The 21727-nt window shown below is 34.5% G+C and overlaps 2 protein-coding genes across 2 annotated transcripts; one reads left to right on the top strand and one right to left on the bottom strand.

Annotated features, from left to right (window-relative positions):
• The first annotated feature begins 1415 nt into the window (after window positions 1–1415).
• HSPA13 (heat shock protein family A (Hsp70) member 13) lies at window positions 1416–8638 on the top strand. Its single transcript, XM_032220120.1, has 5 exons — window positions 1416–1655; window positions 2573–2913; window positions 5177–5390; window positions 5727–5894; window positions 6526–8638. Exons 1-5 carry the CDS (start codon window positions 1631–1633, stop codon window positions 7185–7187), a joined length of 1410 nt encoding a protein of 469 aa, XP_032076011.1. The 5' UTR covers window positions 1416–1630; the 3' UTR covers window positions 7188–8638.
• A 4411-nt stretch (window positions 8639–13049) lies between these two features.
• On the bottom strand, window positions 13050–21501 carry RBM11 (RNA binding motif protein 11). The gene is made up of 5 exons (XM_032220217.1): window positions 21323–21501; window positions 16999–17161; window positions 16355–16427; window positions 14646–14739; window positions 13050–13624 (listed from the first exon to the last, which is right to left on the bottom strand). Exons 1-5 carry the CDS (start codon window positions 21422–21424, stop codon window positions 13358–13360), a joined length of 699 nt encoding a protein of 232 aa, XP_032076108.1. The 5' UTR covers window positions 21425–21501; the 3' UTR covers window positions 13050–13357.
• Window positions 21502–21727: the final 226 nt, after the last annotated feature.

The raw sequence follows: 21727 nt of genomic DNA, 5'->3' as shown, positions 1-21727 counted from the left end.
ACTAGTCTAAAGCTCTATCAAGCCTTAAATATGTAATAGTTGCTGTGTGTTTAGCTATAGGTAAACATGGCTCTTCGCTTCTAAAAGTTCTGCCTAAGTTTGGACTGTGGCAGGTATCCAGATTCCTAGCACCATGACTTCCATGAATTTGTTCAACCTGTTTTTGGTAGTCAGCATCACACCTCATAATAGATTGCAAAAGCTGTGTTTAATTTATTCAGATATATTATTGTAGAAAAATTATATCTTGCTTTCAGCAAACCTATGTTAACATATCCCATTAGCACACTAAGTTTCAGCTTGATGACAAAACAAGTGAGTTAAGAGCATATTTATCACTACTCTTGCAACTAACCAAACCTATTGATTAGGGAAAGCCACATTTCAATTCTGAGTCCTATATTCTTCAACATTTCTATTGCTCACTTGTGCAATTTAATAAAGAGGTAGAAGAAAATGCTTAACACCAATCAATATTATCTAGTTTGAGAAGGACCTCCATCAATTTATTAGTATCTCAATCAAGGGGCCCTCACATCCTGGACATAAATTGTTTCAACTTCTAATCATCAAAACAACGTGATGGGGAACTGCACACCAGAACAACTGGACATAAGGACAGCTTTTTCCCGAATGTCATCACTCTGCTAAACAACTAATTCCCACAACACTGTCAAATTATTTACTAAAACAGTATTACTATTCTTCTCATCCTTCCTAGTATCTACCTCTTCCCACTTATGACTATAACCATGTTGCTTGTATCTTTAAAATTAATATTGTTTTGTTTCCTAGTACGATTTGATTGCTTATTAGTAACTATGACTGTCACTGTTATATCTTATGATTCTTGATTAATGTATTTTATTTTTCTTTATGTACACTGAGAGCATATGCAAATTCCTTGGGTGTCAAATCACACTTGGCCAATCAATAATTCTATTCTAAATGAGACAGAAACAATATACAAAATGTATTTTGCAAAAAAAAAAAAGTAGCAGACGTAAGATATGCATGTAACTACTTCTCACCGTTGGAATTATTTTACATCCAGATTTCCAAAGTCCAGCCCTGAACGCTTTCCGGAGACGATAACACATTTATTCAAACTGTTAGCGGAGGTACAATATAATTTTATATCGCAAAGTTTTAATACGTACGCTAATGCTTAAGAAATGGTGAGAAGGAATGCTACAACCATTAGAAAGAACAGTAACTACAAGATTTCACCAAATCCCAAAAATATAAGTGCAAAGAAACCAGAAACAGAAAACGCATTACAAAACACCTGCCCATTTCACACTACATCACCGGGAAACTTCCTTCCCGTCCCATCAGACCCTGCGTGGAGAATGTTGACGTGCCTTGGAGAGCGCCTTTCACGCAAGAAGCGCCATTGTAATCTGCGTGTTGCTCCTTGGATATCGTAGTTTTCTTTATTAACAAACTATTGGAGTCTTAGGCGAATGAGACTACACTTCCCATCATGACCCGCACGACGCGGGGTTTTTTTTCTAAGCTGTTCACGAGAAACTAAGGTACAGTCAGCAAAGCGGTAAATGATTCCGGAAGTGGGCTAGCGGAGTAACAGCCGGTCCTTGTAGGACGCGCCAGGGCAAGATCGTTAGAAATGGCCGGGGAAATGACGGTGTTGGGTAAGTGCCTGTTAACTGGAAAGCTTTTATCTAGTACGTCGCTCTTTTGGGTGAATATAATAATTTGCCCTCCTAGGGAGACAGCCGAAGTCTGGTATTTGAATTGAAACCCACTGTTCAGGATCGTATGTTCAGGATGTGCCAAACAAACTGGCTTTGCCACTATTAGTCATGGTATCTGATTAGATGTTTCAGTGGTAGACACAAATAGCTTTCAGATGACAGCGGAACGATCACCATCATGTTCTGCTTGTGAACGCGAAAGGAAATGAAAGATCAAGTTGGGGAAAGAGGTACTTGTACTGTGCTCTGAGGTTTAAACTAAAATAATGCAGGGAGAGGTGTCAAAATGTATTATTTGCGGATTTTTCTCTGCATTTATTTTAGTGGAAATCGACAAAGCCACGGGAAAAAAAGAACATTTGTTAATCTGGGAATAGAGGAAGCAAAACACCTTGTGCTTTCTCTCCCCCCTCCCCCCCCCCCGCAATGTAATGTTTAGGAATTTGTGTTTGTGTGTGTTCTGTCCTCTGACAGAGACGAACCTTGTTCAAGAAATTACAAGAATATTTAATTCATATGGCTAAATATATAAAACCTTTTCTAAAATTCCTAACATAGTTTCAAAATGTTAGTATTCAAATGTGTACTTTCTAATAGTAGAAATCCGATGTATAATTCAGGAAGCCTATTGTGAAATGCTCATTATAAATGCAAAAGAAATTTATAGCTTTCCAAACAAGAAGTGCTGTACTTTGGATAAAGGAAAGAAGGAGTTAATAATAAAAGGCAATAATACATTTACAAGACTCCGTGTTACATTGAAGAAACAAGATATATGTATTTATATTGGAATGAATTGGCTGATTTTAATCACTCTCTCCCCACCCATTTCACCCTCTCTCTCTTTTTTTTAGGTTCTGCTATTTTGACCCTTTTACTAGCTGGATATCTAGCCCAACAGTATTTACCTATGCCCACGCCAAAAGTAATAGGAATTGACCTTGGTACCACATATTGTTCAGTTGGAGTGTTCCTTCCTGGTAAAGGACAGGTGAAAGTTATTCCAGATGAAAATGGACACAATAGCATTCCAAGCATAGTGTCATTTACTGAGAATGATGTGTGTGTGGGATATGATGCACTAGAATTAGCAGATGCAAATCCACAGAATACTGTATATGATGCCAAGAGATTTATAGGAAAGATCTTCACTATAAAGGAACTTTTAAGTGAAAGCAGCAGATATCCATTTAAGGTAAAGTTAACATTTTATTTACTAATTGCCTATCAATGATTTCAAATAATCATTTTCTTGTTGAAAACCGGGGAGGGACTGAAATGCTTAAGATCTTAAGAAGATTTTCATGTCCAGTTGCTTTATGAAATATTTTACTGTTACTGAAACTTAATGTTTTGTTAAGTTTTAATTCAATTATCAATTGCATTGAATGTGTGTGTTTAATATAGATTACATTGTATGCTGTAATTACATCTCTGGCTGTAAATAATGGAAGATCAGTTCAGATACTTCTTTACAATTAAGTTTCCATAGCACATTCTGTCATCATGTAGTTCTCATACAAAATAAATGCTATTTATAAAGTGTAGAGGTAGGTTTGCTTACAAGGAATAAACTTTATGCTTTTAATCATATTCATTTTCTTGTAAGTTTAGAATTGTTTTCCTTGACAACTTTTGGCAAGGTTCCACTCAACATTAAATTAGGATTTGTTGACTCCAGATGCACTAAGTCCCCATGTCATGTTCAACCAGATCCTTATTTGTTTTCCCTCTCTTTTCCAGTTAGTAACTCGGGTATCTTAGCAATTATAAGGGATGATTTTACTTTTGAGTTTGTAAATGTATTGTTTTACTTATATGTTTAGGAGTATTTGGGGAAGAGTTTTTATTTGCCTGTGTGTATTTTTCAGGGGGAAAATAGATTATGTGTGACAGCTTAATTCTTTTTAATGAAATGTGCTGCTCTTCTGTGTTCTATGGGTTTTTTTGTTTTTATTATTTTGAGGGAGGGGGTGTTAGGATATTTTCATGTGTAACTATGAAGTTGGTTTGTGGTAGGTAGTTTATTTATAAGTTACATATTTTCTTATGCATTTCTTACAATATAACCTTAGTTTTCCACTTATGAAATGTGCATTTTCTTATACTTCTAGGGAGGCAGTTATGTAGTTTGGCATTTGCAGTTGAATTTTTACTTATATCTTCTGCTCAGAGTATATTTGTGTGAAAAGTCTGATGTTAGGAGAATGAAAATCCTAGATTCAAAAGTCCCGCCTTTCTTCGCTGCTCTTTACTTTTGCTCTGCAGAATTGCAAGAAAGAGGCATTAATACAAGAAAGATACAAATGATAAGAGAACATTTAGATTTAGTGGATATAGTAGTATGCAAAAGTTTAGGCAGCCTGGTCAGAATAATCCCTAAGAAAACAGAAATGGTTTGATGTAGTGGTTAAGGCACTTGCTAAAAACTGAAAGACTATGAATTCTAATCAAGTCTTAGGCACAAAGCCATATGGGAGACCTTGGGCCAATCCTAAAAACAAGGCAATGGCAGACTGCTTCTAAAATCTTGCCAAGAACTGCAGGGATTAGTCAAGGCAGTTGCCATAAGTCCAGACTGACTCAAAGGCACACAGATACACATTTTTTTAAAAAAATCTGACAGAAAATCTACATAGAAAGTATTTCTGATAATTTGAATATATTTCTATTAATATGCAGTTTAAGATTTTAATAAATATGGAAAGTGCAACTATTTAGAGAATCTTTTAGTTAATACTTTTAACAGTAAAAGAGAATATTTGTAGCTCAGGGTTGAAATGAGGGATCCTTGGTGTTTTCTGTTTTCTTGCAAACGTTTCATTACCCAAGCTAGATAACATAATCAGTGCATATCAGGTATCATGATGATGTTACCTAATTTGGGGAATGAAACGTATGCAAGAAAAAAACCAAGTTCAGAAAACATAGAGGATCCCTCATTTTTAGCAGTTCTTCTGGCAGAAATAATAACAATAAAAAAATTCTTATGTCACTTTTTCCAGTGCCGTTATAACTTCGAATAGTCACTAAACAAATGGTTGTAAGTTGAGGACTACCTGTAAAGAATTGCCTAATGATCTGCACTTGTCAAAATCATTGTTTTCTTATTTTGAATCTGAAGCAACTGGTCATAACTAGTATTCATTTAACCTTACAGAAGTTGTGTTTATACCCAGCAAGCAAAGGGGATGTTAGTTTCATTTTACTTGAGAATTTGTTGAAACATACAGTTTGATCAAGAGTAGTTGAGCTTTGGAGAACATAATGCAAGCAAGTGCTGAACATTGTATTATCCCAATTACATTTTTTTTTTGCCAGAAATAAACCATAGTTTATTTTCCACATAGCAGAAACAAATTATGGATAAATAAAATAAACACTGTACAGCTTAATATGCAACCTAGTCCTATGTTAGATAACACGTTTCTTGTTTTTGCTCCTCCTCCCTCTCTCAGATTCTTAACAATAAAGGAACTGCTGAATTTTCTGTTGTAACCAATGAGACTATTAGGGTAACACCAGAATATATTAGTTCTCAGCTTCTTTTGAAATTGAAAAGGATGTCAGAGGATTTTCTTGGAGTGCCGGTCTCCAAAGCAGTTATTTCAGTACCAGCAGAGTTTGATGAAAGACAGCGCAACTACACAATCAAGGCAGCTAGCCTTGCAGGTGATGCACATGCTTTTCACACTTTTCTTAAACTCAGTTTTCAAAGGGACCTAAACTGGAACAGCAAAGGAACCATAGGTTTTATTTGCAGAATTTGAAACCACAGTGAAATCCCTGAATGATTAAAATGAATCACTATAATTGCAAAATAGAATATTCTCTATTTTAAATGCTTATTAATTTGTGGAAACAGTTCCAAAACTAGAAATATTAAGTTTTTGCTTAAATTCTCATATTTCATATTTGACAAAAAATATACAGTTTATGCTTGAACATATATTTTGTTGACTATATGAAATAATGTTAGAAAATGAAAATAATTTTTTATCTTTGCAGGTCTGGAAATTTTGCGGGTAATTAATGAGCCCACTGCTGCAGCATTGGCATATGGCCTTCACAAGGCTGATGTATCCAATGTACTGGTAGTAGACCTGGGTGGAGGAACCTTAGATGTTTCCCTGCTAAATAAACAAGGAGGAATGTTCCTCACTCGAGCTATGGCAGGTAAAGAAATGCTTTTATATTAATTAAGTATATGCAACAGTTGTTTTAAATTAGCACTTATATCTGTCTACATTACTGTCCATGTATGAATAATGACTGAATGCAGAGAACATGCTTCTTCCATCCAGTATTTCTTATCATCATATGTGAAAAGACATAAAACACATAGAGACATTGCAGTAATTATGCTAGTTTTTTTTTAAATTTGTTTTATGTATTGTGTCAATCAGTTGCTCTGATGTTTCAAACTTAGCAAGATATGTGAAATTAACCACAGAAATTCTGTCAGTGGTACTACAGTTATAATAATTTATTCACACAAATAAGGTTAACAGTTTATAGTTAAATACATATTATAGCTTATATATCATTTTGATGTAATATATTTGCAGTTTGCCATTGTATCTTATCAAATATGGACTACTAGCTGTGATTGATGGCCTATTACAGTTTCAACTAATTAGTTTCTTTTCAGACTTGGTTAGCAAAAATAGTGTTATTTAGCCCATGATAGATGTAACACATGCTCTATTCTACTGAGACATCTTACTCATGTCCAAGTGTTAAATGCTATTCAATCTATATCTATTGCCCTATCAATTATCTGATATATAGAGATTTTGTCTTTTAGGGAACAACAAACTTGGAGGGCAGGACTTCAATCAACGGTTGATGCAATATCTCTATAATGAAATCCATGATACGTATGGCTCTTTACCCTCTAGAAAAGAAGAAATACATCGACTCAGGCAGGCTGTAGAATCTGTCAAATTAAATTTGACAGTTCATACTTCTTCAACAATCCAAATTTCTCTTACTATGCCGGAGAAGAAAGACCAGCATGAAAATTTGCAAAAGGATAACATACATGAAAATAATTCTTCAGAAACTGAAATGAAAGAGGCCAGGAAAGATAGCTTTTCAAAATCTCTTGATGGCACATGGAAAATAATTAGCTTTGAAACAGAAATTTCTCGAAAACTCTTTGAGACATTAAATGACGACCTTTTTGAGAAAATCCTTGTGCCCATTGTACAGGTACTGAAAGAAGGACATCTACACAAGGCAGAAGTAGATGAGATTGTATTAGTTGGTGGTTCCACTCGAATTCCTAAAATACGTAAAATTATTACAGAATTCTTTGGAAAGAAACCTAACACTTCTGTTGATCCAGACCTCGCTGTTGTAACAGGGGTGGCAATCCAAGCAGGAATTGTTGGGGGATCTTGGCCTCTTCAAGTTAGTGCTGTGGAAATCCCAAACAGGCATTTACGGAAGAAAAATTTCAATTGAACTTCAGTGTTCTTGCATTATTATTTTTAATACTATCAACAAAGCAGGATTCCATTTGTTCAACTAAATTATATTTGCATGATGCTGGACTTTCAGTGTACATTAGTTCCTCCCCATCATTGAAGAGATTCAGAAATTGGATTTTAAAAAATATTTCATTTCTGCTTGAGTTAGGAGAACTGTGAGCTCATTATTTAAAGAAAGCCAATGATCAGAAGCTTCATTTCTGAAACTTTTATCAGATTGTCCTGCTTTAATAATGAACAGAACCTCAAGACTTCATTACTTGAATAGGGAACAAAATAATTTGAGAGTAATGATGACAATAGTGTTGCTATTCTATCCTGATATTTCTCAGGAGTTTGTATTGATTGGGCTTGGCCTGACATGAAGCAGTATTAATATATATCAGTGAAGTTCCTTTTAAATGGCATTTAAAAGCACTTTTCTTAACATTGTGTTCAAGCCTGACTATGTTTTAGGTACTGTCAATTCTGTGTCTGTGTTCATTAACACCATAAACTTTGGGGAGCTACCATTCTTAATATCTGATTTAATAAGAGGCAATCTTATAAGAGGCATTGTACACAATATTTTCCCATATAGAAGTTGGCACTAGTTAACCATTGCTGAGTATATGACAGAATGGCCCTTTTTGATATAATACAAAACTATTGAGTAGTGTTATAAAAATGAGCCTTGGGTTCATATGCTCCCCTTTTCTCCAATAAGGCCATGAGGAGATTAAAGTTAATTGCTTCCGTTTTCAATTTATTGCAGTTTAGTGTTACACCTTAACCCTAAATTATGGTTAATCCTAATTATGGCATACTGAAACATGTCTTCTTCATAACCACTGTTTGAAATTAGCTTTCTCCAATAATTCACAATTCAAGCTGACCACAGTTAGTTTATGGATTAGCAACATATGAATGTCCCATGGATTCATACAAAACTTTCATTCAAGTCTATGTGAAATATAGTGTTACATCACAATGAAGTAAATACATTAATTTTCCCTAATAGTCAATTCAGGTAAGTTAAAATTATATCTGTGCAAAATACTTTAAACTGAAGCAATTTAACCTGGAGACAAATTATCTTGACGTGTAGTGTTCTAATACTGTTTCAATCATATTGAAAATTTGACCTCAAAGCAGCCTATTTTTAACCTTTAAAAATATGGTGGTGTTTAGAATTTCCACTATGGTTAAAATGGCATCAGAACACTTCTGGAAAACAGGAAGTTGTTTCAAAAATTTTAATGGGGCTTTTTCGCTGAAGATGTTATGAAGTTGGAACATTGTTCATATTGCTGCATAATAATAATACACATAAACTCTGTCCACATGTTAAGGTTTTACTGCTAATCTAATGCAGGGTGAAGCTTTTTAACCATTCCATAGAACGCATTTTGAAGGACCAAGTTTAACCAATGCTGTTATAGAGAATAGTGAAGACAAATAATTGTTAACACTCCATTCTTTCAATAAAATGTTGGTATTTTCAGGCTGCTGATATTGTCATAAATATTGAAGTATACATCTTGTTTTGATGTTCAGGTTCATACATTAAAAGAAATGGAACTATTTTCAAATACTTAAAATGTCAAAAAATAAATCACAAGAACTGTTGCATTGTAAATGTGACTGAAGCAGTTTATAAATTCATAATAAAAAATTAAAAAAATATTTTTGTGTACTTTATATTATTAAATAAGTGTGATTTTATCCAATTTATGACCTAAACAATTTTTCTGATCATGATAGTCAGTAAATGTATCAATGCAATGGTGGATTAAAGCTCACTGGTGCCCTAAGCACTGACAAATCTTGCCTCCCTCCTTTGTACATACTGTACAATTCTTCATTGGTTTTTTTTTTCCTCAACTTTGTGGTGTTCCCTTGGACCTGGTGCCCTAAACATGTGCTTATTCTGCTTAATGGTTAATACACCACTGCATCAATGTAACCGAGGAAGTTATTTTTTACATTTATCAATCAATGACTTTCAGTTGGCACCATTTGAGTATTTTGAACAGCAAAATTTGTTACAGTTCAGAGGATTTTGCTGGTGTTCATTGCAAGAAGTAATTTTCTGATTCTTGGGAAAAAAAATATAGTCTTCAAGGATAATGAGAATCTATCCCGTCTGGATAAAGGTATTTTAGGAACTGTTTCATAGTCTTTGTGTAGGCATTGCCAATTACAGTATATCAATATCAACAAGAGCAGCAAATGTGTTACCAGTACTAGTGGTTTGGGTAGTTGGTTTTAGATTGCTTTAAACTCATCAATTTCCTATTTGGTGAAACATTATTTTTCAAATGGAACAGTCTTTCAAAGGCAGTTTGTGATTTAAGTCTTGAGTTCTAGGTTAATGGATATCATCAGTTTCATAAAAAATACTCTTCATGATTCTAAATTATCTTGCAGAATGTGCAATATTTAGCATATTAACTCAGTTATTTCAGAAGGAATTTAAGAGCTAAGCAACAGGAAGAAAGTCAAATTAAACAAGCTATGTTCGACATTCTTTGAGGGTATTGGAGAAAATTGTAACTTCTTGAAGTGGAGATTTAAACATGTATAAATAATAAAGTTCTGAATTGCTTCCCTCCCCCTCCCCCCAATAAGAAGAGAACATACACAGTACTATCCTTTCATAGTCCTATGAACACAAGACCACATCCTGTTGTTTCTAAACCAGTAGCAATTCTTCCCTATGTTGCTGTGGTCAGGATAACACTTTACCAAAAAAAAACCCAAAACAATTGCCAAGGCAGCATTTTGATCCTTTTTTAAAATTTGAATGTGTGCTAAGAACAGTAATTATTGTATGAAAGAAAATAAACTGTATAGAATAAAAGTTTATGAAATTTAGTTGTAAAAATATATTTAAAAGAATAAATATACCTGAAGTTAAGCTAAAACTTTTGCTTTATAATAACAATATAGGGAGAAAAACCCCTGAAATCTCTTCAGCAAATAAGTATAAATTATTTCTAGTTTGCCTAATTTAGAATTGCATCTGTGCAATCTGATAGAGCATTGCACACAGATGCAATTATACTTTCTTGTATATCATACCAAAGTATGCAAAGTATTTCTTTCACTATTAGATTCCTGGAGCAGGTGTTCATAGTCAGAGCTAAGAGCTACTATGTTGATGTAGTAATGCATGAGCTATAAAAATCATTTGAGAGATTAGAATTTTTATGCAAAAATATAAATACTTTGGGCATTGTTATATCACACAGCTCATTAGCTTTTTTTTTTTTACAACAAACGCTAACAATATTAATGATTTTCTTTTGAAGCCATTTGCCTTTCTGTTAAAAATAATATGTACTGAAATTGCTCTCACTACTTTCCATACAATTAAATAATATATGTATTAATAAAAGACTGGTATTCATTTTCATGCTTTCATTTGAAGCCTAACTCTTGGTTTGATCAATATGTATCTTGCTATTTTTTGTACTATATTTCCTTCTGGACTGTGACATACATAAATGAATGAATGTGAAACAATTTTTCTGCATGGCAAATTATAACTTAATAAAGAGACTGCATGTATAAAATGTTCTTTTTGTATTACCACAATAAATACTTTATAGTATTTATGGCATTTTGCTATATCATGGCCTAGCCTCTCAGAGACATGTACCTTAGGGAAAGAACCAATTTGGGTAACAAAGCATCATAATGTAGATAGAACACGTTTTAAATCCTCTGATGTTTATATTTTGTTACTTCCTTGGTTATTGAATAAAGGAATTATTTACCATAGTTTTTTCCTGAAAGAACTTTTGGCATGATGTTAATATTTGTTGAGTCTTGTCTTTGCTCAAAGCTATCTTAGGAGAGCTGAAGTTGATTGTATTTTGGAATCTTCACTGGTCTTGGAAGCATACCTACAATGCAGTTTCGCAAGAGTGGCTTAATGTTCAGGTGATAAACAAAAAACAAATGAGACAGCTTGAAGAAAAAATCAGAGGATTCCAAGTAGTTTCTCATCTTAAATGGCAGAATATTTATGCTTTTATATTTAATTAGAACTTTGCTACTTCCAAGATAGCTAAGAACCCATTCAGTTATCTCTAGGTTAATTTCAGAGAATGGAATGTAAAAGAATTGGTATGTAGAAAGACTAATTATCATATGAGACACCAATCCTTGTTGATGAGGTATTTTTGATGACAGACATAATTGAGTTGTTTGTAAAACATACTTAAGAAAGTCAGCAGGTCTGTGAGGAAATAACATTGAATTTCTTGCTGCTACTTAAGAGTCAGATATTTTAAATGAAAATACATTGTCTTTCAGTCTAGTTGAAAAGGGCTGCCTAGCAATAGAAATAATTCGGTAAGATTTCAGTTAGTACTGAGATATAAAACCAGTATTTTTAGTAGTTTATAGTTATGACATACACAAGACCGTTATTACAAACAGATATAAATAAAAATAAATAGCACTGTACTTGCTATATATAAATGATATAAATAAATAAATGTGCATTTGTACTGTACTAAGACAGTACAGACATTGTCTCTGTACTAAGCTACACTCCAATAGCATAACTTAATAAAAAAAGGTTGAAAATCATGGCCTAATCTGTGCATATATGCATAATTTTTTTCAATGGCTATTTATTCATTGGCAATTTGTAAACCAACTCAGTTAAGAAAACAGTTCATAAGTGATAGCTTTGACCAATTATTACCGATTCATAAAAGCACATTTATTTATGACTTCTACCCAAGATGGCTGCTGAGCGGTAAGAGAATTTTTCTCTCTTGCTGATGATCTGCTGATTTTGCTGCCTACGTTGATTTTTTTGGCAGTGCTGCTCCCTGGATTTGAATGGGAACACTTATTTCATTTATACTAATGGACTCTAACCATAGGGGTTTTCCCTTTTTTAATTTGCAAAATACTTGAGAGGTTATTTTTTTCTTTCACTCTTGAATCAAAATATCCACAAAATACATTGTTTCCTTCTGTATCCCTGTTCTTTAACACTAAACTTCATGCTAAACTTCACATAGAAGCAATGTTTCAGATTACAGAAAGCTAGCTGAAATTTGAGAAAAGATCTTTTGGTGACATGCTATCTTTAGCTGAAAATTTAGTAGAAATGTCTTAATCAGTATTCAACTACGGAGGACGATATGTGGATGTGTTGAATTTTTCTTCTTTCAATGCACTTTCTTATGTTGTTTTGTTTTTTTTTTCTTTTTAATTTTTTTGGAGTTTTGTATTTTAACTTTTTTAAATATTTTTTTTTAAAGATTAAAAAGATTTGTTTGTTTAGTGTTACATTTATTTTCTGCCCATCTTGCTTTTCTCTGTAGTTTACAACAGTAAAAATATAAAATTATTAAAAATTTAAATGTAACAAACAATAATAAAAGTACAGCGATTTAATTAAAAGATGGGCAGGGGGAGATAATGTCTACATATGGATTACCCTTTAAATTATGACCACTGATTATAGAAAATATTCAAGACCTGTTGAGAACAAATAATTTGTATGAATGTAAAGAAACAGAAAGCAACCCCCTTTCCGAGTTTCCAGAGATGTTTTCATGAACTTTAGAAAAGAGCAAAATATAATTCACAAATATGCACTGTTGACATTTATATTGCTTTAGATTTGCTTTGCAACATGTATAGTCATGCCTGATATGTTCGAAAAGAAATATAAAGCAAATCAGCAATCTTCCAATCTTGTTTTTAGTACTTTTTTTCTAGCTAAATGAGTTTTCATCAATTTCGCATTGACAATGGCAACATATGAATCTTATATTTTCCCACAAAAATAGACTTTAACCACAAACTTTATGCATCACATTGTGAATAATATAAAAATTCAATATTTTTATTATGTTTGTAATTCAGAAATCTTACAGTTTGAACATAGTTGTCAAAACAACACACACATCACACACTTCCTTTCAAGTAAAATGAGATGTTTTTCAATAAACTTTATTTAATTTTCATGTTTTCCAGAGAACATAATTAGATTCCATTTGTGTGTGTGTGTGTGTGTGTGTTTGATATTTCTTTTATAAATATCAGGATCATATCCTTTTATTTAACAATAGAATTATTTATAAATAAATAGAATCCTATAGTATTTAATAATTTATCCCTTTACATTTTTACTCATTTTTTCCTGTATTTTTTCCTATTATTTTTTTTGCTACTATTGTTCTCCCCAACTTCCAGAGTTCTTTTCCGTTTGGGAGTATTTTTTGTAATAAGATATTGACTGTGGGTTTTTGCCTCTGAGTAGACACTTTCAGAAGAAGCTTGCCCAGTGTTCATGTAGGATGATACTGGAATACTTGGAAATAGTTGCGATGTCATCTGTGGGTAAAGAAATGGCTGTCCCATTGGACTGTATGGAACATATTGTGTCAAACATGTCATCTAGAAAAAAGAAGATAATTTTAAAATATTTGAAAACAAATCATCTCTATCTTCATTATTTATTGTATGAAAAAAGACCGTGGGTTACTTAAAAATCATTTCAAATTATATACTTGATGACATAATGATATACAAAAGATGTTTAAAATAGTAACATGCAATACCTTCAAATATTAAGCATGATGGGTAAAGTTGCATAAGATGTTTGTGCAACTCTGCCTTTTTGTTTACATCATTGTTGTAAAATTATCAATTGGAAGTTCGATGGGGTATCACATATTATTGTTTATATGATTCACTGAGCTGTCCATGTTACAACAATGGCCATCATAATAGTGCATCTCCACAAAGCTCGTCTAACTGCCTGGCTCAAAGGTCTGGAGGAGCCTCCTAGTCTTCAGAAATACTAATGGGGTCAAGACCACAGGGCAGGTGCAGATACAGAGAAGACATAATTCAGCGTTACAGACTCAGAGAATGTCCTCCGTGCTAGACCTATGTCATGTAATACTCTATAAATGGTAATCAGGGCCTTGAATTTGATTTGGAAGCCTACTGGAAATCAGTACAGTTCAGAACAGTGATATTATACGAACATATTGAGAGATGACAAAAACTGTCTTGCGACACTGCCTTCTAGACTAGCTATAGCTTCCAAATACTCTGCCACATTCCATATTATTTCATGCAATTGTGAGGTCACATGACATCTCTAACACGGCGAGGCATATTAGAAATAATAAAGCTATACAGAACAAGCACTGCTGAAGGATCCAGTCAATTTCTCCCTTTATATTTACAGTATATATAGATAAAATGGGTAATAAGGCTAACTGCTAATTATAAAGTACATTTCACCTGAAAATTGGTAATAAAATTAGACAATAAAAGATGCACCCAGAAGCTGAAAAGCAACCATATCTTGGCTTTCTTAATAATTGTTTCTTGCAGTATAATACAAGAATCAGCATACACACGACATCTTATTGGGATAGTTTTACTATCATTATGCTAAACTTACCATGCTCTGAATGGCAGAATAAATCTGATCTGGATTATTATTCACCTGATAAGGACTAACAGGTAATGGAATATCACAATAAGAGTCTGCATACCTATTAAAAAAAGGATGGATAAAATCTCAAAAAATCATTTATATATTAACATTAGAGAATCTATTTCAATTCTTACCAATAGATTCAGTGGGGGGTTGCAGACGGTATGCCCCGGTACGGGCGTACTGGAGCCTGCCCAGAGCACCGGGTACCGTTGCAGTACAGTGCTCCGGAAGGCCCACCCGCCTGCCCAGCTCACCTATCCTTTAAAATCTTTGGTGCTTTTGCGCACACGCATGGCATGTGCAGCGCCTGCACAATGCTCTGCTGAGCAGCTTGAGCATTGCGGAGGCTCGCGGAGGTGTCGCTGGACAGGAAGATGCATGACCGCTCTGTACGCATCCATGTGGACGACGCTGGGCCCATTCCAACCGTACCAGAAGGAAGCATGAAATGCTCCAAAATCTCCTGGTAAACGGCTGCGTTGACCCTGGACTTAATGAAGCACAGTGGTCCAAAGTCCTGTTGCTCAGTGGCCCAAAGTCCTCTTTATGATGAGAGCAACTTTTGCATCTCATTTGGAAACCAAGGACCCAGAGTATGGAGGAAGAATGGAGAGGCTCACACTGCAAGATGCTTGAAGTCCAGTGTGAAGTTTCCACAGTCTGTGTTGATTTGGGGAGCCATGTCATCTGCTAGTGTTGATCTACTGTGCTTCATTAAGTCCAGGGTCAATGCAGCCATCTACCAGGAGATTTTGGAGCACTAAATGCTTCCTTCCGCAGACGAGCTTTATGGCGATGCTGACTTCATTTTCCAGCAGGACGTGGCACCTGCCCACACTGCCAAAAGCACCAAAACCTGGTTCAATGACCGTGGGATTACTGTGCTTGATTGGCCAGCAAACTCGCCTGACTTCAACCCCATAATCTATGGGGCATTGCCAAGAGAAAGATGAGAGACATGAGACCGAACAATGCAGAAGAGCTGAAGGCCGCTCTTAAAGCATCCTGGTCTTCCATAATACCTCAGCAGTGCCACACGCTGATAGCTTCCATGCCACGCTGCATTGAGGCAGTAATTGCTGCAAAAGGGGCCCAAACCAAGTACTAAGTACATATGCATGCTTATACTTTTCAGAAGTCCGATATTGTTCTATGTACAATCCTTGCTTTATTGATTCCATGTAATATTCAAATTTTCTGAGATTGTGGTTTGGGGTTTTCATGAGCTGTAAGCCATAATCTTCAGAATTATGACAAATCACGGCTTGAACTATCTTGCTTTGCATGTAATGAGTCTTATCTCATATATTAGTTTCACCTTTTAAGTTGCATTACTGAAATAAATGAACTATTGCACAATATTCTAATTTTTCGAGTTTCACCTGTATATACTTATGAAAAAGCTACATCTCCATAGCACTAAATAGAATTTATGGCTTTACAAATACTTTGGATATGGTGTATAGTGATGCACATGCAACCTCTGAGCCATATAGTGGTCTACAAGATGATCAAAGTAGTATTACTGTGTTGCACTACAAAGTTTCTGATGTGCAGTGTCACGAAAGTACCTAGGCTCGTGCAATGATGAGGGTGATTTTTTTTTCTTCCCCCCCGTTTCTGTCCCCACCCCTACCCCACAACAATGGAGACAACTGAATGCACATTACCTGTAGGTTGATGCTTGTACATCCTCATCCATATTCTGGGAAGGACTGCTTAACTCTAGGGAGTGAGTACTTCCTATAAATGAAACGCTAAGTATTTTAGGATTAAAAATATTACTGCATTTGTGTACATATGTCTAAAAATGCATAGAAACAAATCTCAGAAACAAATCTCAGAATTATACCAACATTGTTTCTTTTCATGCTCACTAAAAGAACATAAACAGTCCAAAATATATAAATTTTCACAACTGTTGTAATTACACTTAAATTGTAATCTTTTAATTAAAAATGTGTATTGATGGATAGAGTAGGGATATTCAAAGATTAATGGGAAAATATCTATTTTGGCATTCCTCTGAACATTTTTAAAAAGTCACAATGCAATGAATGCAAAATTCATTTCATAAATGATAGGGGCTTCTTGAAAGGGAATGATTATTAAAGACCAGAAATGTAATATATCAGTTTTATATTTTTTTTTAAAAAAAAATAATTCAGTAAATGGACCCCAAAGTACAGAAAAATATACTTTGTCATAGCAGAATTTTGTTTGATACATTTCATATGTCAGGATTTTGACAACATTTGCATTCCAGAGATCTCTGAGTTTTTATGAAATATTATTGGCAGGTAACTAAACCTACCAAACCGATATTGAACTTTAATTGGTCTTCCATATAAACGAATCCCATTCAGCAAAGCCATAGCATAAGGCACTGACTCTGTGTGTTTAAAGCAGACAAATCCAAAACTCTTGGGGTTTCCATCTTTGTCCTTGCATATGGTGACTTTGGATACCGGTCCAGCCTGCAAGAAACTTAAATTTTATTTTCTTATCATTCTGTTATATGAAACAAAATTGTTACTTACTCATTCAAAATCTTGATGGACCCTATTCTATCAATGTATCCATTTTTCTTTTGTGCAGAGAGGCAGTGCATTGTAACTTTCCTTGTATGTTCACAGCTTACTTATATATGTCTTGTTTTATTCTGTTATGGACATAATTTACATGGACCTGATGAAGTATCAAAGCAGTTAAAGTAGAAAGTTTCAACATTATGATAATCTTGTAAATTTAGGTTCCGTAGACAAATAGTCTAATAAAAACTACTATTTTCATAATCTAATTAGCGTATTACCCTCAGATACTAAGGCTGTATCTAATCCGTAGAATGAGAATCATTTCTCATTGTCCAGTACAATGAGAAATGATGGCAACAAGCATTGTGGAGAGAACAACTGACAATTAGTGTTGGTGCATATAGAGCTGAGAAAGATTTGATCATTATTTTTCTATTGCTAAAAATATTTCCAATGACTCATTCTTATAAGCAAATGCTTATGAGAGTATTTACTACTATACCCAGTCATGTCTTTTGTGGTATTCACCAGTCTGTTCTTAGGAAATTCTTAGGAAGTTGCAGAAACAGTTGAAAACATGTAAACTGGCATGATGTATGAAGAAAGAAAAAGAAAACAGGAGCATTTAACTGGAATCAGTTGTACACTTATAGAATATATTATTCCTTCTTTGTTGTTGTTGTTGAACTAAATTTTCCTTTTTCTTGGAAACTTAAATTTAACAGTAGGTAAATCTTATGGACATTGGAGTACATTAAGGTAAAACTTGTTAAAGTTTATAGAGAAGCTAAAATAGTAGCTTCTGAGCTGTCAAAAGCTAAAGGCATATTAAGTGCCTACTTTGTGAAATTAATTCCAAATCTGATTCTCACTAATATTACAATGAAAGTAGAAATAGTTTGTGACTGGAAAAAGAAAAATATCATTTTATAGTAATCACTGCTGACAAAATACTCAATGTTTATGCTCAGTGTTACAGCTATATATATATTTCATATTTTATATGCAGAAAGAAAAAAAATAAAACATTGCAAGAATGTTCAACTTTAATGTTCAACTGTAAATAAAGGGACACAATTATGAATATTTCAAATTAAATGAGGCTTATCTATCCAAATATTGCATGTTATTTAATCACAGAGATAAATATTCAATTATTTTCAGCCAAAGTTAAATGATTGCCTTTAGGCACTATCAACGGCTAGTTTTTGTTGTTGTTAATTGTGAAGTCGTGTCCGACCCATCACAATTTCTTTACCTTCATTTAAATGTATTTATCTTTCAATTATGTACTTTTGAAAATCGATGTTATTTTAAAAAACTTAGCTACTGCTAAAGAGATAATTCAGATTTAGACCAGACAATAGAAACCTAATATTTTCCAATTAACATTATTTTAAATTATTCAAAATTATTCACCAGAACGAGTATTTATTAATAAGTAGAATTGAGTGTGCTACATCATCTGGGAAATAAATATAAATGCATATCAACAAATATAAATTTCAATAGTTTAGCTAATACCACATGTAAAATAAATAGGATATGATAAATCAATAAAGGTGAGGATAATTCAGTCTCTTTAATATTTCCAGTAGAAAGTACTTACTCCAGTAAAAGGTCAAAATCCCATTTGTACTCATTTGAGTTTCTGGAGAAGAACAACAACTTATAGTTCATTTTTAATTCCATTATCTTAAGATCTAATTGTTAAAACATTCAAAAAAGGTATTGGCTTCAATTTTATTTATTTTTATAAATAACTGAAGGTGGCGAACATACATTCCTTCCTCCTCCTATTTTTCCCACAAATGCTCTGTGAGGTAAGCTGGGCTGGGAGAGAGTGACTGGTTCCAAATAACTCAGACTACTTTCATGATAAAAGTGGGCTAGAACTCAGTATCCTGGTTTCTGATCTGCTGTCTAAGCCACTAGACCAGGGGTGTCAAACTGGCAGCCTGTGGAACGGATGTGTCACATACAAGCCACGGCCACCCCAACTCTATGAAGGGGGAAAAGTCACAAAATGGCATATGATGACAACATTACGCCATGAGTTTGACACCAGTGCACTAGACTAACTGGCTCTCAGGATTTGTTGACTAAGGTTAGATTTGATCCACACATGCAGAACATAAAGGATTAGCAGTCTATTGCCTTAACCTCTTGGCCAGGTTATTATTTTCTTAAATTATGAAGTTATTACAGCAAGGTTCATCTCAGTGTTATTTAGATCTATAGATTCTACATTTGAGGTCTATTAATTTCTTAAATTTAAGATTTATTTGTTTTTTAAAAATAATATTTTTCATACAATCAACATTTCCAAGCAAAGTAATAGCAATATAGCAATAGCAGTGGACTTATATACCGCTTCATAGGCCTTTCAGGCCTCTCTAAGCGGTTTACAGAGAGTCAGCATATTGCCCCCAACAATCTGGGTCCTCATTTTACCCACCTCGGAAGGATGGAAGGCTGAGTCAACCCTGAGCCGGTGAGATTTGAACCGCTGAACTGCTGATCTAGCAGTAGCCTGCAGTGCTGCATTTAACCACTGCGCCACCTTGGCTCTTAAACAAGTTCAGCTTGTTTAATCCCCACTTTTAGGAGAGAGAATTTTTTAAAGAAAAAAAACCACATTTCCACTCTTCTACTTTGGATTGCCTATTGAAGATGATGAACTTCTTCAAAGGTAGGAAGTAGACAATCAAACATTCTGAGGCTTTTTCTTTTAAACATGTAGATTCCTCCTGTTTATAAAAAAATAAATAAAAAACCTGCTGAAGCCAGCTACTCACACAGGTAGGGTTTTAAAATACAAATAACCCATTTTAAAATTATTTTTCTTCACCCAAAAATAAAATATAAAAGTGTATGGGCCGAATAAGTCAAGAATGAAATATTTAAATTGTCAGAAAAAACTATATGGAATAATGAACACTTTTTATAGTATACCTATTTAAGAAACTGTTTATCAAATAAAATTGCAGAAATAAATTTTAAATTATGTTCAAGTCTGATTAATATACCCAAATCAATTTCAATGTATCACTTACAAAGGAATTGAACTCACAACTCCAAAGCTCAGTATTTCTTATTTGCCCTTTACTACTGAAGTTCTTAATATTTTTATATTTATAAGAAAGTAGCCAAACCAAATAAGAAAGGACAGCAGAGGCCATTACATGCTTAAGATATCTTTCTGGTAACAGCACAGAGACTAACACAGAAGACAATTACAGGAACTCAAATAAAATTCAAAAAGCTAAACAGAGATAGTTACAAAAAGTAATATCCTCCCCTTCATTTAATTCTGAATATATTGTAAAGGATGGGATAATTTACAGGGAATAAATTATGAGTAACTATGAGGCTTATAAATGTATATTCCTCCTAACAGGCAAGAGTAAAGGCTGGAGAGCTTATCAGATTAACTGATAATAATAAAAAAGGTCAGGTCCTTTCAGTTTTACTTGATTTTCCAAACAATTTTGTTGCTAGGAATTACCTGACATTCTGTATTCTGTAAGATTAACTTCTATGTCGTGTGCATTAATTTCTATCCCTTACATAACGTGTCTTAATTATAAATCATCATAAATATTTAACATAGAATGGGTAGATAAAATAAACCTTGAAGCAATTAAAAGTTTTTTTCCAGTACTGTATTTCAGAAATGGAGCATAAAATAAATATAGATTTCACTTGCGCGGCGACCCCGTCAACTACTGCAGAAGACATGCCTCGGTATCTTCTGACAACATTCAGCTGCAGTAAAAACAGAGCCCTGTGACACCTTCAAGCTTACTAACTTACAGTGACGGGCGGTTTTGTGGAATTGTTTATGTCGTACGTTTTTTTTAAAAAAAGTATTTTGCTATTAAATTAAACGGGGGTGGTGGGGGTGGTGTCGTGAGACGGCATCTTTCCGCCCCAACATCCCCGTCGCATGGGCGGTGAAATTCCATCTCTCCTTGACACCACCGCGTACAGGACTCGCAACACGAACACGTGCTTCCAGGCCTCGGCTACATCGCTAGCCACGCCCACCTCCCACCTAACACGCCCACCTCCCACATGGACCCGCCTCACCCGCTCTTGCACCTGCAAGAAAAGCTCATAGAGAATCTCCTCCTTCACGCGATTCTCCAAATTGCCCACGAAAAGGGTCCTGTCGGGCTCGTCCGTCCTATTTTGGGTTGTCATGATGGTGAAGACGACGAACCTCGGCAGTCGAGAGTTCTGGCTTAGGAACGGGAAGCCGGCGAAAGGGGCGGGGGCTCGGCGAGAGCGCACCCGAGGCCGTAAAGCAGTAGGGCCGCGCGACTGTGCGGTAAAAAGCTTTCTGGGCTGCTGCTGCGCTTTGCGGCACTTGCAGGCGCGATGCTTCTTATCTGAGGGAGGGCGGAAGAGTAGTGATTAAAGCTACTTTCTCCGATGTTAAGAACCAAATTTGTCTGTGTATCTTTCCCACATGTAAAGGGCAAAGTTACCCCCCCCCCCCCACAC

The sequence above is a fragment of the Thamnophis elegans genome, chromosome 6 (assembly GCF_009769535.1).
Source record: "Thamnophis elegans isolate rThaEle1 chromosome 6, rThaEle1.pri, whole genome shotgun sequence".
NCBI lineage: Eukaryota > Metazoa > Chordata > Lepidosauria > Squamata > Colubridae > Thamnophis > Thamnophis elegans.
The sequence above is the reverse complement of the archived record's forward strand: the minus strand, read 5'-3'. Positions and strand labels throughout refer to the sequence as shown.

Bases quoted from the DNA above. Each gene is read 5' to 3' on its own strand.
- HSPA13 (XM_032220120.1), top strand. From the start codon at position 1,631: ATGGCCGGGGAAATGACGGTGTTGG. The intron at 1,656-2,572 runs GTAAGTGCCTGT...TCTTTTTTTTAG, and splicing joins CGGGGAAATGACGGTGTTGG to GTTCTGCTATTTTGACCCTT. The intron at 2,914-5,176 runs GTAAAGTTAACA...TCCCTCTCTCAG, and splicing joins GCAGCAGATATCCATTTAAG to ATTCTTAACAATAAAGGAAC.
- RBM11 (XM_032220217.1), bottom strand. From the start codon at position 21,424: ATGACAACCCAAAATAGGACGGACGAGCCCGACAGGACCCTTTTCGTG. The intron at 16,428-16,998 runs GTAGGTTTAGTT...TTTCATTTATAG, and splicing joins TAAAGTTCAATATCGGTTTG to GAAGTACTCACTCCCTAGAG. The intron at 14,740-16,354 runs GTAATGTGCATT...TTTTTTTAATAG, and splicing joins GTACAAGCATCAACCTACAG to GTATGCAGACTCTTATTGTG.